This window comes from Somniosus microcephalus, chromosome 16 (genome assembly GCF_052327205.1).
Source record: "Somniosus microcephalus isolate GS21.2 chromosome 16, FLI_Smic_1.0, whole genome shotgun sequence".
NCBI classification, from domain to species: Eukaryota; Metazoa; Chordata; class Chondrichthyes; order Squaliformes; family Somniosidae; genus Somniosus; species Somniosus microcephalus.
Window position 1 is genome coordinate 6,094,034 of NC_141002.1, and position 16,725 is coordinate 6,110,758.

A 16,725-nucleotide genomic window follows, 5' to 3' on the forward strand; every position below is an offset into this window, starting at 1 on the left:
TTGAATATGGAATTCAACCATGTTATGGTCACTCGTTCCAAGGGGATCCTTTACTAGGACATTTTTTATTAATCCTGCCTCATTACACAGGACCAGATCTAAGATTGCCTGCCCCCTGGTCGGTTCAGTTACATACTGCTCAAGAAACCCATCCCTAATACACTCAATGAACTCTTCCTCAAGGCTGCCCTGCCCAATTTGATTTGTCCAGTTAATATGAAAGTTAAAATCCCCCATAATTATAGCTGTTCCCTTATTACAAGCCCCAACTATTACCTGATTAATACTCCGTCCAACAGAGTTGCAACTGTTAGGAGGCCGATAGACTACGCCCACCAGTGTTTTTTTCCCCTTATTATTCCTTATCTCCACCCAAACTGTTTCATTATCCTGATCCTTTGACCCAATATCATTTCTCTGTATTGAAGTGATTCCTTCCTTTATTAACATAGCCACCCCACCTCCCCTACCTTCCTGACTGTCCTTCCTGATTGTTAAATACCCTCGTATGTTTAATTCCCAGTCATGGTCACCTTGAAGCCATGTTTCTGTAATGGCCACAAGATCATACCCATATGTAGTTATTTGTGCCGTCAACTTGTCCATTTTGTTACGAATGTTACGTGCATTCAGATAAAGAACTTTCAAATATGTTTTGTGACACTTAGTTCCTGCTTTTTCCCCTTTTACTACTTTACCTTTTACTCCATACATTCTGTCCCTTCCTGACACTCTGGTTTTTAATTCCCCCACTGCTACCTAGGTCTATGACCTTCTCCATTGCCATTTTTATTATTTGCTCTCTAGAAACCTCCCCCCCACTAATTAGTTTAAAGCCCTCTCTACAGCCCTAGTTATATGATTCACCAGGATTTTAGTCCCAGCGCTGGCCAGGTGAAGTCCGTCCCAATGGAACAGCTCTCTCCTGTCCCAGTACTGGTGCCAGTGTCCCAAGAAGCAAAACCCATTTTCCCACACCAGTCTCTGCCATTTCCCTGTTTCCCATGATTAATTCCCCAGTCTCATCCTCTAAGGGACCAACGTTTACTTTAGCTACTCTCTTCCTTTTTATATAGGTTTTAGGTTCATAGAATCAGAGGCAGGAATTCTCCAGGTTTTATGTTCTGAGAAAGAAATGCATTAGAGGATACAGTGTGATGATTCTTGATTTCAGCATGGTGAGGAAGAGTGTGTAGCTGTCACATTTATTGGATTCTGACTATCTGGCCACCAAAGAATTTTAGTTTTCTTATTCATTAGGTTAAATTCAGCTAAAATGGCATAGTGGTTAGCACTGTTGCCTCACAGCGCCAGGGACCCGGGTTCAAATCCGGCCTCAGGTGACTGTGTGGAGTTTGCACATTCTCCCCGTGTTTGCGTGGGTTTCCTCCGGGTGCTCCGGTTTCCTCCCACAGTCCAAAGATGTGCGGGTTAGGTTGATTGGCCATGATAAAAAAAAAAAAAAAAAATTGACCCTTAGTGTTAGGAGGGATTAAATATGTGGGGTTACGGGGATAGGGCTTGGGTGGGATGGCTGTCGGTGTAGGGACCGGGTGTTAGGGTTTGGATGATCAGCCATGATCTCGTTGAGTGGCGGAGTGGGCTCGAAGGGCCGAATGGCCTACTCCTGCTCCTATCTTCTATGTTAAAAGAATTTTATGTGGCGTTTTTCACGACCTAAGGATGTCCCAAAGTGCTTCAGTCAATGAAATGTAGTTGCTATTGTAGGGAAACGTGGCAACCTATTTGCACAGAGCATTCCTTACATGAAACAGAAGGACATGGTGGATGGAAAATGGAAAGATTGCTGTATGCGGGCGAAGCACAGTCAAAGGCGAGGGTTTTTAAGGCAGCTTTTTGAAAGAAAGGTGATGAATTTAGTGACCGAATGCAGGGGGACACATGAGCAGGGGCAAGCAGCTGAAGAAAAGCAATCAATGTGGAATGGCAATAGCGCAAAACAAGTATTACCTAGGACTGGAGGAGCAGGATTTAAAAATAAAAATTATTTACGGGAGGTGGGTGACGCCGGCATTCATTGCATATTCATAATTGCACTGAGGTCATACTGAAGAGGCTTTCTTTTTGAAACACTGCAGTCCTTATTGTGATGGTGCTCCCATGATAGTGCATTCCAGGAACAGTGACGTACATCCAAGCTAGGATGGTGAATAACTTGAAAGATGATGGTGTTCCCATAGCACTGCTGCTGTTGTCTACAGAGGTGAGAGTTGGTGTCAAAACCAACTTGGTAATTGCTGCAGAGCATACTGTAGATTGTACACATGCACACTGCTCCAGAGGTGGAGGTAGCAGATAGAGTCAGTGGCATGAAACCTGATCAAATGGACTGCTTTGTCCTGGATGTTGTTTAAGCTTCGAGTATTGCTGCAGCTGCATTCATTCACACGAGTGGTAAATTATCCATCACACCGCTGACTTGAACATTGTAGCTGGTGAAGAGGCTTTGGGGAGTGAGGAGGTGAGCCAGAGTACCCTGCCTCTGCCCTGCTCTTGTAGTCACAGTTCTGGTCCAGTTAAGCTTCTGGTCAGTGGTGATTCCCAATGTGTTAATAGTGGGGGACCTGGCAAAGATAGTACTGTTGGAAGGTTAAGAGGAAGTGTTTGGAATTTTTGTTATTGGAGTTGGCACTTATGTGGCGTGAAAGTTAGCCATCAGCCAAAGCTGGATGTTGTTCAAGTCCTGTTGTAGGCCAGCATGGGCTACTACATCATTGGGAGTTGTGAATGTAGCTGAACGCTGGAATTTTCAGAGAACGGCCCCACTTCTATGTGCACAGATAGATGGCTGGAGGAGACCGTCAATGCAGATTGTAGAAAGGCTTTGAAGGAATTTGAAAGTGAAGTTCTTGGACGTCAATTAATTGGGCACAGGGAACAAGTGGAGTTTGGGGAAAATCAGGGGTGAAGGGAATGTGAGACTTTTGAGTGGTGGGGAGTGGGGTAGAATGGGCCTCGATAACTGTTTGCTGCGATTAGCATTGACCAAGAATCAAACCTGTATAGCCTGGGCTACACTGCAGACAGGAAACGGAATTCTTCAAAGATTCTCTGTACTCCCCACACAAGGAATTCAACAGTAGTTGGGAAAAGGATGTGGACCATTTCATCTATATATAAGCAGAACTGTTCTAGCCTCTGAGCACTGCCCCTGTAAGTAATAGAAATGATAATCTACTGAAAAACAATGCAACTGCCTTGAGCCAGCCAATTACTGCAATTCCAGTTGAGGCCAAGGATACAAGACAGAGCCCCAGGAGAGGGTGGCATCATTAAATGCATGTTTAGTGAGGTACTTGATGAAATGATGGCTGAACAGTCAAGGTCTTCAAGTCATGTTGGCTGTTTCCTGAGATGCTGGAGATCAACTATAGTCACAATTGTTCAAAATCTAGGCAAAGACTCGAGTGACCTGAGCAATTACTGGTAATTACTGAAATAACAACAGAAAATGCTGGAAAAACTCAGCAGGTCAGGCAACATCCGTGGAGAGAAATTTGAGTTGACGTTTCGGGTCGAACCCTTCTTCAAAACTGGAAAGAAAAGAAATTAGATTGAAGGCAGGGCTGCGATCGGACAAAAGAAGTGAAAGAAACAAAAGAGCTAGACGAGATGGTAATAGGCTGAGATTAGGTGTAAAGTGGACTGGTAGGGCAAGGGATAGCTGCCAGGTGTGAGAGAGAAACAAAAGGAAAGGGTGGGGGGGGAAAGGAGTGGAAAAATTACAAGAAAAAATGTGTAATAGGGGCCGAGGTTATGATCTGAAATTGTTGAACTCGATATTGAGTCCGGAAGGCTGTAAAGTGCCTAATCGGAAGATGAGGTGCTGTTCCTCGAGTTTACGTTGAGCTTCCGTGGAACAATACAAGAGGCCAAGGACGGTGAGGTCCAAGTGGGAATGGAGCGGTGAATTAAAATGACAGGTGACCGGAAGCTCGGGGTCACCCTTACGGACTGAACGGAGGTGTTCCACAAAGCGGTCACCCAATCTGCGTTTGGTCTCCCCAATGTAGAGGAGGCCGCATCGTGAGCAGCGAATACAGTATACTAGATTGCGAGAAGTACAAGTAAATCGCTGTTTCACCTGGAAGGGGTGTTTGGGGCCCTGGACAGTGGGAAGGGGGGAGGTATAGGGGCAGGTGTTACATCTCCTCCGCTTGCACGGGAAGGTGCCGGGCGAAGGGGAAGGGCTGTTTGGGGTGATAGAGGAGTGGACTAGGGTGTCTCGGAGGGAGCAGTCCCTACGGAATGCTGAAAGGGGAGGGAAGGGGAAGATACGTTTGGTGGTGGGATCACTTTGGAGGTAGCGGAAATGCCGGAGGATGATCCGTTGAATGTGGAGGCTGGTGGGGTGAAAGGTGAGGACAAGGGGAACCCTATCGTGGTTCCGGGAGGGAGGGGCAGGGGTGAGGGCAGAAGTGCGTGAGATAGAACTGACACGGTCGAGGGCAGTGTCAACCACGGTAGAGGGGAATCCTCGGTTGCGGCAAAAGGAAGACATGTCTGAAGCACTGGTGTGGAAGGTGGCATCGTCGGAGCAGATACGGCGGAGACGGAGAAACTGGGAGAATGGAATACAGTCCTTACAGGAAGCGGGGTGGGAGGAAGTGTAGTCCAGGTAGCTGTGGGAGTCAGTGGGCTTGTAGTGAATATTGGTCGATAACCTATCCCCAGAGATGGAGACGTCGAGGAAGGGAAGGGAAGAGTCAGAGATGGCCCATGTGAAGGTGAGGGAAGGGTGGAAATTGGAGGCAAAGTGAATGAAATTGTCAAGTTCAGGGCGAGAGCAGGAAACGGCACCGATACAGTCATCAATGTATTGGAAAAAGAGGTGAGGGAGGGGACCCGAGTAGGACTGGAACAAAGATTGTTCCACATAGCCCACGAAAAGGCAGGCATAGCTAGGACCCATGCGGGTACCCATAGCAACACCTTTGATTTGGAGGAAATGAGTGGAGTTAAAGGAGAAGTTGTTCAATGTGAGAACAAGTTCAGCCAGGCGGAGGAGGGTGGTGGTGGATGGGGACTGGACGGGCCTCTGTTCAAGGAAGAAGCGGAGCGCCCTCAGGCCATCCGGGTGGGGGATGGAGGTGTAGAGTTATTGTACGTCCATGGTGAAAAGGAGGCGGTTGGGGCCAGGAAACTGGAAACTGTTAAAGTGGCGGAGGGTGTCCGAAGAGTCACGGATGTAGGTGGGAAGACACTGGACAAGGGGAGAAAAGATAGAGTCAAGATAGGAAGAGATAAGTTCTGTGGGGCAAGAACAGGCTGAAACGATGGGTCTACCAGGGCAGTCCTGTTTGTGGATCTTGGGAAGGAGGTAGAAGCGGGCTGTGCGGGGTTGGGGAACTATGAGGTTGGTGGCAGCGGGGGGAAGATCTCCAGAGGAGATGAGGTCAGTGACAGTCTTGGAAACGGTGGTTTGATGTTCGGTAGTGGGGTCATGGTCCAGGTGGAGGTAGGAGGAGGTGTCAGAGAGTTGGCGTTCAGCTTCCGCTCGGTAGAGGTCAGTACGCCAAACAACAACAGCACCACCCTTGTCAGCGGGTTTAATGACAATGTCAGGATTGGATCTAAGAGAATGGAGTGCTGCAAGTTCAGAGGGAGGTAGGTTGGAGTGAGTGAGGGGAGCAGAGAAATGGAGATGGCCGATGTCACGGTGGCAGTTAGTGATGAAAAGATCTAGAGAGGGTAAGAGGCCAGGGGGTGGAGTCCAGGTAGAATGGGAATTCTGCAAGCGGGAGAAAGGGTCAGTCGTGCGGGGGGAAGACTCCTGACCAGAGAAGTGGGCACGGAGACGAAGGCGGCGGAAAAAGAGCTCAACATCGTGCCGAGCTCGAAATTCATTGAGGTGGGGGCGTAAGGGGATGAAGCTCAGGCCTTTGCTGAGGACTGATCGTTCAGGGTCAGAGAGTGGAAGGTCAGAGGGGATGGTGAAAACGCGGCAGGGGGTGAGATTGGGAGAAGGGGGGTCAGAGGAAAGTGAAGGGGAAGAAGGTTCCGGAGGGGCGTTGGTGTCCAAGAGTTGATGAAGCTTGCGATCCTTGACATCGGAAAGGAAGAAAAAAAGTTTTTTGTTGAAGCGTCGGATGAAATGGAACTGTGGACCCGGACAGCTTTGAGATAGAGTGCGCCGGTGTTGCTGAAGAGAGAGGTCGAGAGTGTTCATGTGGCGCCGCATGGCGTTGAGCGTGGATCTCAGGATGCGGCGAGCGCAGTAGTTCGAGGAACGATGAATATCTTGGAGATATTTGTAATCCTGGGTGGATCCGAAGCATGAAGGGTGGAAGTTTAGTTGGAATCCACGTGGAATAAGTCGGAACCGGAGACAGTTGCTGAGGAAAATGATGTGGCTGTGAAACCGAGTCTTGGCAGATACCTGATCAAACACGAGAAGGGAAACTGAAAGTAATGAAGATGAACAAGGTTGAAGAGCCAAACGGAGATCCCGTCGAAGAGAAGAGCAGAACTTCTTCAAGGTAGGCATTCCTAGAAGAGGTGTGGCAGTGAACCAAACACTAGTACGATAGCAAAATACTGCAGATGTTGGAAATCCGAAATAACAACAGAAAATGCTGGAAAAACTCAGCAGGTCAGGCAACATCCGTGGAGAGAAATTTGAGTTGACGTTTCGGGTCGAACCCTTCTTCAAAACTGGAAAGAAAAGAAATTAGATCGAAGGCAGGGCTGCGATCGGACAAAAGAAGTGAAAGAAACAAAAGAGCTAGACGAGATGGTAATAGGCTGAGATTAGGTGTAAAGTGTACTGGCAGGGCAAGAGATAGCTGCCAGGTGTGAGAGAGAAACAAAAGGAAAGGGGGGGGGTGGGAAAAGGAGTGGAAAAATTACAAGAAAAAATGTGTAATAGGGGCCGAGGTTATGATCTGAAATTGTTGAACTCGATATTGAGTCCGGAAGACTGCAGAGTGCCTAATCGGAAGATGAGGTGCTGTTCCTCGAGTTTACGTTGAGCTTCCATGGAACAATACAAGAGGCCAAGGACGGTGAGGTCCGAGTGGGAATGGAGCGGTGAATTAAAATGACAGGCGACCGGAAGCTCGGGGTCACCCTTACGGACTGAACGGAGGTGTTCCGCAAAGCGGTCACCCAATCTGCGTTTGGTCTCCCCAATGTAGAGGAGACCGCATTGTGAGCAGCGAATACAGTATACTAGATTGCGAGAAGTACAAGTAATGGAAGAAAGGCTTCGGAGACTCCAGCAGAAGCACATGGACAACGTGAGAACTATTCTATCACTGCCCATGCTGATAGGATCTTCTGTGATTACATGTTCTCTCCCTCTTTCACAGGGATCAGCAAAGCAAGTGACACTGAAATACGCACATGTCAGAACAGATCTACCAATTTCAAAATGTCCAATATAAAAAGGATGTGAAAAGTTATCCTCAACAAGCTCCCAATGTTACTCGTACTACCAGCGACAACTAAATCACACTCCTTGCCATGGTAGGGGATCTCTTACATTAAGGATCACAGCACAGCAATTAGATCCAATTGTATATTACTTACATTTCAAGAATTATATATCGGCAGTTTTTGTTTATTCCATCAATCTTTTTCATCTCTTCAGCAGTCAGACAAAAGTCAAAGATCTGCAACAGTATAGAAAGAGATTCTGTCACATTCAGGTTTTGAAATCGCTGCACTTTCTTTGCTATTGCACAGCAATCCTTGGGAGGCATTGTATTTTATACATCATGAGGCTTGATTCTATCATCAACCTCCTTAACACAGCAACATCCAGCCTCCCCAATAGCTCTGTTGGTAAACTAGAATCATAGAATGATACAGCACAGAAGGAGGCCATTAGTCCCACTCCTCTGCTCTATCCCCATAGCCCTATAAATATTTTCCCTTCAAGTATTTATCCAATTCTCGTTTTTTTTAAATCTGCTTCCACTGCCCTTTCAGGCAGTGCATTCCAGATCACAACAACTCGCTGTGTAAAGAAATGTTGCCTCATGTCGCCTCTGGTTCGTTTGCAAATCAACTTAAATCTGTGTCCTCTGGTTACTGCCACTGGAAACAATTTCTCCTTACTTACTCTATCAAAACCGTTCATGATTTTGAATGCCTCTTAGCAAATCTCTTAACTTTCTCTAAGGAGAACAACCCAGGCTTTTCCAGTCTCCCCATAACTAAAATCTCTTCTGCACCCTCTCTAAGGTCTTGACATTCTTCCTAAAGTGTGGTGCCCAGAATTGAACAAAATGCTCCAGCTGAGACCCAACCAAAGATTTAGCATACTTTGTACTCTGGCTCCATTAATAAAGCCTAGGATCCCATATGCTTTTTTAACAGCCTTCTCAACTTGTCCTGCCACCTTCAAAGGTTTGTGTACCGACACCCCCAGGTCTCTCTGTTCCTGCAACCCCTCTAAATTTTTACCTTTCAGTTCATATTGCCTTTCCTCATTGTTCCTACAAAAATTTATCACTTCACAGCGTTAGATTTTGTCTGCTCATTTCACTAGTCTCTCTTCCTCCTGGAGTCTGTTACTGTCCTCATTGTTGATTTCTGAGTTTTGTGTCATCTGCAAACTTTGAAATCATGCGCTGTATAGCCAAGTCTAGGTCATTAATATATATCAAAGAGCAGTGGTCCCAACACCACCGTATACTTCCCTCCAGTCCGAAAAACAACCGTTCACTACTCTCTGCTTTCTGTCTGATAACCAATTTAGTATCCACATTGCCACCGTCCCTTTAATCCCATGGGCTTTAATTTTGCTAACAAGTCTATTATGTGCTAGTTTTTCAAACGCCTTATGAAAGTCTACATACACAACATCAACTGCCCAACCCTCCAAGTTACTTCAAAGAACTTGATCAAGTCAAACAAAATCCGTGCTGACTTTCACTTATTAGCCCATACTTTTCCAAATGCCAATTCATTTTATCTCTAAAAGTTTCCCCACTAGTTAGCCTGACTGACCTGTAGTTGCCAAGTTTATCCCCCTCCCCTTTTTAAACAGGGGTGCAACACTGCAATCCTCCAGTCCTCTGCACCACCCTCATATCGAAGGAGAATTGGAAGATTGTGGCCAGAGCCTCTGCAATTTCCACCCTTGCTTCCCTCAGTAACCTAGGGTGCATTCCATCCAGACTGGGTGACGTTTCTACTTTGAGGACTGCCAAGTACCTCCTTTATGTACTTTTATCTTATCTAGTGTCACTACTACCTCCTCCTTTACTGCTACATTGGCAACATCCTCTTCTTTAGTGAAGGCAGATGCAGAGTACTCATTTACTCTTTGTAGGTCTCCCATTGTTTAATTACTGTTCGGCCGAGCAATTTTTGATTCCAATCCACCGAAGCCAGGTCTCTTTTCAACTCACAGAAGTTAACTGGAGAAGGGCTAAGTATTTTTATGCTCGATTGTTCCGTGTCCTTTTCCATAACTATTCTAAACCTGATGATATGATCACTGTTTCCAAATGCTCCCCCACTGAAACATGCTCCACTTCATTCCCCAGAACTAGATCCAGCACAGCTTCCTTCCTGGTTGGGCTGGAAACACACTGATCAAGAAACTCTGTAATTGAGCCATTTCAGCCAGATGGTGCCGGTTTCAATTCTAGTCCCTGATGAGTTGGATGCTTAACTGGCTTCAGTGTCCATTTGAAGGAAAAAGTGGTCAGGGTTCTGGTTCCTCATCACTATCTAATGATCCCTGCTAGGGAGGGAAAGTAGTGAGTGAGGAGGACATAAAAAACCTGCAAGGGGACATAGACAGGCTAAGTAAGTGGGCAGAGATTTGGCAGATGGAATACAATACTGGAAAGTGTGAGGTTATGCACTTTGGCAGGAAAAATCGTAGAGCAAGTTATTATCTTAATGGCAAGAAACTGAAAGTACTGAAGTACAAAGGGATCTGGGGGTCCTGGTGCACGAAACTCAAAAGGTTAGTATGCAGGTGCAGCAAGTGATTAAGAAGGCCAATAGAATGTTGGCTTTCATTGCTAGGGGGATAGAATATAAAAATAGGGAGGTATTGCTTCAGTTGTACAAGGTATTGGTGAGACCGCACCTGGAATACTGCGTACAGTTTTGGTGTCCATACTTAAGAAAAGACATACTTGCTCTCGAGTCAGTACAAAGAAGGTTCACTCGGTTAATCCCGGGGATGAGGGGATGGACATATGAGGAGAGGTTGAGTAGATTGGGACTCTACTCCTTGGAGTTCAGAAGAATGAAAGGCGATCTTATTGAAACATATAAGATTGTGAAGGGGTTGGATCGGGTGGATGCGGGGAGGATGTTTCCGATGGTGGGTGAAACTAGAACTGGGGGGCATAGTCTTAGAATAAGGGGCTGCTCTTTCAAAACTGAGATGAGGAGGAACTACTTCACTCAGAGGGTGGTAGGTCCATGGAATATGCTGCCCCAAAAAGCTGTAGAAGCTACATCATTACATAAATTTAAAACAGAAATAGACAGTTTCCTAGAAGTAAAAGGGAATTAAGGGTTATGGGGAGCGGGCAGGAATTTGGACATGAGCCTAGGTTCGGATCGGTCATGGCCCTGTGGGTAGCGGAGCGGGCCCAGGGGCCGTGTAGCCTGATCCTGCTCCTATTTCGTGTGTCTAATTCTGTTAGATTCAGGAGATGGTTCTGTGATAGTGGATTGGCGGTTAGGATCAGATCAGCCATGGTCTTATTGAATGGCGGAGCAGGCTCGAGGGGCCGATTGGCCTACTCCTGCTCCTATTTCTTATGTTCTTATGTCACACTCTTCAGGGGGAGTGCCATCCTCGGCCAAATATCCTGCCAACACTCGCTGTCCAGACTCATGCAGGATGAGTGATCAAGGTACTGGATGCACGAGTCAAGACTTGCTGGAGAAAAAAGTAGGATATGCAAAGTAAAAAAAAAATCATTGCCAGAGTGCAATCACTTTATAAGAGATAGTGTCGGAATTCCTAACTTTTTAATGAGGACTGAATGTATTTTCAGGCAGAATGTATTAAATGGGGAGGAATATAAACAATCCAGAACTCCCCTTATTTACACCATTGCTCCCAGTTCATGATCAAACTGCTCCTGTGGACCCAGAATAGTGTAAACAGGCCAAAAAACCATGGAAAGAAAGAGCAAACATGTTGTGTAATCTTGTTACGGTTGACCCAGGCATTAACCCACAGAAGCCACTTTTGCAATGTGCATGGCACTGAAACTTAATTCAGTGATTGCTAACTCGCCGATGCTTCATTATATCCCAAAAGGAAATGCCCGCCTATGCCAACATTGGGAAATACTAGATCAAATTTTGAACCCCAAGTTGTATGCATAAGGCAGGGCCACACACTAAAAACTTAGGGTTAAAACTAGCAAGCTTTGTCTGTCAGATGGGTCGTAGGGAATGGTCAAGTGACATAAATGTGTTCCGCTTCTCTCCTCCCTCTAATTTTGTTGTGGCTGTATCCATCTAAGTGAGTGCTCACACTCCTCACCAGCCTTGTAGATTGTGGAAAGGCAGGAGCGATCATACTTGTTGCACAGTACCCAGCCTTTGCCCTGCTTTTGTAGCCATTGTGTTAACGTGGCTGGTTCAGTTAAACAGCTGAAACAAATGTGCCGTGATCAAGAACAATGCATTGTGGGGAGACTTTAAAATCTCCGGGCATTAGCAAATGTTTGAGGCCCAGTGCAAGCAGCATGAATGGTCTCCTGTAATGGCTTCTCTTCCTGCCTCAACACAGTTACCTTTTTAAGCCCCCAAGGATCTATCCTCCAATTTCTTATCTACAATTTTTTTTTGTTCGTTCATGAGATGTGGGCATCGCTGGCAAGGCCAGCATTTACTACCCATCCTTAATTGCCCTCGAGAAGGTGGTGGTGAGCCACCCTTTGAACCACTGCAGTCCATGTGGTGAAGGTACTCCCACAGTGCTGTCAGGGAGTTCAAGGATTTTGACCCAGCGACGACGAAGGAACGGCGATATATTTCCAAGTCAGAATGGTGTGTGACTTGGAGGGGAACTTGGAGGTGATGGTGTTCCCATGCGCCTGCTGACCTTGTCCTTCTATGTGGTGGAGGAGTTTGGGAGGTGCTGCCGAAGAAGCCTTGACGAGTTGCTGCAATTCATCTTGTAGATGGTACACACTGCAGCCATGGTACACCAGTGGTGGAGGGAGTGAATGTTTAAGGTGGTGGATGGGGTGCCAATCAAGTGGGCTGCTTTGTCCTGAATGGTGTCAAGCTTCTTGAGTGTTGTTGGAGCTGCACTCATCCAGGCACGTGGAGAGTATTCCATCACACTCCTGACTTGTGCCTTGTAGATGGTGGAAAGGCTTTGGAGAGTCAGGAGGTGAGACACTCGCTGCAGAATACCCAGCCTCTGACCTGCTCTTGTTGCCACAGTATTTATGTGGCTGGTCCAGTTAAGCTTTTGGTCAATGGTGACCCTCCAGGACGTTGATGTTGGGGGATTCAGTGATGGGAATGCCGTTGAAGGTCAAGGGGAGGTGGTTAGACTCTCTCTTGTTGGAGATAGTCATTGCCTGGCAATTGTGTGGCGCAAATGTTATTTGCCACTTAGCAGCCCAAGCCTGAATGTCGTCCAGGTCTTGCTGCGTGCAGGCATGGACTGCTTCATTATCTGAGGAATTGCGAATGGCACTGAACATTGTGCAGTCATCAGCGAACATCCCCACTTCTGACCTTATGATGGAGGGATAGTCACTGATGAAGCAGCTGAAGATGGTTGGGCCTAGGACATTGCCCTGAGGAACTCCTGCAGCGATGTCCTGGGGCTGTGATGATTGAACTCCAACCACCACAACCATCCTCCTTCGTGCTATGTATGACTCGAGCCAGTGGAGAGTTTTCTCCCCTATTCCCATTGACTTCAATTTTACTAGGTCTCCTTGATGCCACACATGGTCAAATGCTGCCTTGATGTCAAGGGCAGTTGCTCTCTCCTCACCTCTTGAATTCAGCTCTGTTGTCCATGTTTGGACCAAGGCTGTAATGAGGTCTGGAGCAGAGTGATCCTGATGGAACCCAAGCCGAGCATTGGTGAGCAGGTAATTGGTGAGTAAGTGCTGCTTGATAGCACTGTCGACGACACCTTCCATCACAGTGCTGATGAGTGACAGTAGACTGATGGGGCGGTAATTGGAAAGATTGGATTTGTCCTGCTTTTTGTGGACAAGACATACCTGGGCAATTTTCCCATTGTCGGAAAGATGCCAGTGTTGTAGCTGTACTGGAATAGCTTGTCTAGAGGCGCGGCTAGTTCTGGAGCACAAGTCTTTAGCACTACAGCTGTGATGTTGTCGGGGACCATAGCCTTTGCTGTATCCAGTGCGCTCAGCTCTTTCTTGGCATCACGTGGAGTGAATCGAATTGGCTGAAGACTGGCTTCTGTGATGGTGGTGACCTCAGGAGGAGGCCGATATGGATCATCCACGGATGTTGGTTGCAAACGCTTCAGCCTCGTCTTTTGCACTCACGTGCTATATTCCGCCATCATTGATGATGGGGATATTCATGGAGCCTCCTCCTCCTCCCATTAGTTGTTTAATTGTCCACCACCATTCACGACTGGATGGGGCAGGACTGCAGAGCTTTGATCTGATCTGTTTATTGTGGGATCGCTTAACTCTGTAATAGCATGCATGCAGTTTCACCAGGTTGGCACCTCATTTTTAGGTATGCCTGGTGCTGCTCCGGGCATGCTCTTCTGCATTGCTTATTGAACCAGGGTTGGTCCCCTGTCTTGATGGTCATGGTAATGGTAGGGTGAAAGATTTGCCGGGCCATGAGGTTACAGATTGTGGTGGAATACAATTCTGCTGCCGCTGATGGCCCACAGCGCCTCATGGATGCCCAGTTTTGAGCTGCTAAATCACTTCTGAATCTATCCCATTTAGCACGGTGGTAGTGCCACACAACACGATGGAGGGTGTCCTCAGTGTGAAGACGGGACTTCGTCTCCACAATGACTGTGCGGTGGTCACTGCTACCAATGCTGTCATGGACAGATGCATCTGTGACAGGTAGATTGGTGAGGACGAGGTCAAGTAGGTTTTTCCCTCGTGTTGGTTCTCTCACCACCTACTGCAAGCTCAGTCTGGCAACTATGTCCTTCAGGGCATGGCCAGCTAGGTCAGTAGTGGTGCTACCGAGCCACTCTTCATGATAGACATTAAAGTCTTCCACCCAGAGTACAGTCTGTGCTGTTGCTACTCTCAGTGCTTCTTCCAAGTGGTGTTCAACATGGAGGAGTACTGATTGATCAGCTGAGGGAGGACGGTAGGTGGAAATCAGCAGGAGGTTTTCTTGCCCATGCTTGACCTGAAGCCATGCGACTTCATGGGGTCCAGAGTCAATGTTGAGGACTCGCATGCCACTCCCTCCCGACTGTATACCGCTGTGCAGCCACCCTTTGTGGATCTGTCTTGTCGGTAGGACAGGACATATCCAGGGATGGTGATGGAGGAGTCTGGGACATTGACTGAAAGGTATGATTCTGTGAGTATGACTATGTCAGGCTGTTGCTTGACTAGTCTGGGACAGCTCTCCCAATTTTGGCACAATTCCCCAGAAGTTCGTGAGGAGGACCTTGCAGGGTTGACTGGGCTGGGTGTGCTGTTGTCATGTCCGTAGCCGGCGTCGAGGTTGGTGCCGGGTGGTTTTATTCTTATTGTTTTTCGTAGCGGTTTGTTACCACTGAGTGGCTTGCTAGGCCTTTCAGAGGGCAGTTAAGGGTCAACCACATTGCTGTGGGTCTGGATGCAAGGACAGCAGATTTTCTTCCCTGAAGGACATGTTACCCCTTTGCGAGATCACTCAAAGACACCCAGCTCTGCCTGACCACCACCTCTCGACCCCTCCACTGCCTCTGTGTTGTCAGCCTGTTTGTAAGACATGCAATCCTGGATAAGCTGTAATTTCCTCCAATTAAACCTTGGAGACTGAAGCCATTGTCTTCGGTCCCCCTGTTACAAACGCTTTTCCCTCGCCACCGATTCCATTCCCTTTTCCCAGCCGCTATCTCAGGCTGAACTAGACTGTTCACAACCTCTGTGTCCTATTTGACCCTGAGCTGAGATTCCAACCCCATGTCCACACCATTCCCAAGACCAATGACTTCCACCTCTGTAATATCACCCATCTCCACCCTGCTTCAACCCATCTGACGCTGAAACCCATCTGTGCTCCACTGTGCCAGCGCTCTGCTAGCTGGCTTCCCATCTTTCAGTCTCCATCCTCCATAAACAAACTCATCCAAAACTCTGCTGCACCGATCCTAACCTGTAAGCAAGTACTGCTTACCCATCAAACTGTGCTCATTGACCTACATTGGCTCCCGGTCCAACTTATCCTTGTGTTCAAATGACTCGACTCGCCTCTACCAATTTCTAACCTTTTCCTGCCCTAAGTCCCTCCAAGAACCCTGCATTCTAAAAATTCTAGCATCTTGTGCATCCTTCATTCCCTTCGCCTCACCCTTGGCATCTGTGTCTTCAGCCGTCAAGGCCGTAAGCTCTGGAACTCCCTCCCTAAGCCCCTCTTACTTCCTTTAAGACCCTCCTTAAAATCTACCTCTTTGACCAAGCTTTTACTCACTCCTGATATCTCCTTATTTGGCTCAGTATCACTTTTTGTTTGATTACATTTCTGTTAGAGATTAAGATTGAGAAATAGTTAAGAAATCCATTTTACACAAAATAATTACTTATGTTCTATTTATATTCTGTAGTCACAACTAAAATTGAAAGACTGCAAAACGGCTGAAAATGTGTACAGAGGTCGTGTGCAGTCTGCTTCTGCGCCAGGTCATATATTGTTTACATACAGATTCTTGTTAAGTATGTGTATTGTATTGAACAATTAACACAAAGACTTAAACGTATAACTCAAACGGGTCTTTACTGGTTGGAGGTAGGGACTGCACGTAGGTCTTTACTTCATGCCCACAGGCGGGAACTGAGGGGAGATCAGTACCCACAGTACTATTTATACCCCTATGGCCAGGAGTGGTACTGCGTATCACTACGCCCTACAAGTAGTGCAGTCCTGTCCATAGGTTCAAAGTAGCACACATATTACATACACAACATTCCTCCCTTCTTAGCTTTACAGTCATCTCCCCATTTAACATAACGTAATAACATATATACATATATAACTTCAGGTTTACATAACAGAATAACATAGATACATAGATAACTTCATGTCAAAACAGATCACAGATTCAGTCTCTGCGGAAAACAGTTCACAGATTCAATCTCTGTGGTGTAGTCGGTTCACGTTGCTGGAGTGACTCATTCAATAGTCCTTCCATGGATTTAACAGTTTGAACTTCCGAACTGAATTGGCTCCGTTCGGAGGGACCACGTGTGTGATCTGGTAGAGGTAATAATGGTTCAGATGGGTCATCTTCTGTTTCGACTTTTCCTTTTCTGCTTCTTGGAGACTCTCTGGGCTCCACTGTCAGCTGCCAGCTGCATGCGCAGTTCCTCCTTCTCTTCCTCCTTTTTCCGTAGTAGAGCCACCTTCTCCCGATGTTCCGTAGACTTTCGGTGCTCCTCCATGATTTCTGTATGGTGGGAGTCGAAGTTACAAGTTGGGCAGGACAGGACATAGTAATATTCGGTGTCGTCCTGATCTAGGCCAGCGAGAGGGTCTTCTATTTCCTCCATACCCAGCTGGGCGTTAGCCAGCTTTTGTTCC

General features: G+C 46.9%; 1 protein-coding gene across 2 annotated transcripts in view; it reads right to left on the reverse strand.

Moving 5' to 3' along the window:
- Positions 1-16,725, reverse strand: part of LOC147105952 (aldo-keto reductase family 1 member D1-like) — a 316,229-nt gene that overhangs the window by 289,275 nt on the left and 10,229 nt on the right. For both annotated transcript variants that reach the window (XM_086008564.1, XM_086008563.1), the window contains exon 2: positions 7,552-7,634. In XM_086008564.1, the coding sequence (XP_085864690.1) occupies positions 7,552-7,634 (83 nt within the window). The remainder of the gene's footprint in view (positions 1-7,551; positions 7,635-16,725) is intronic.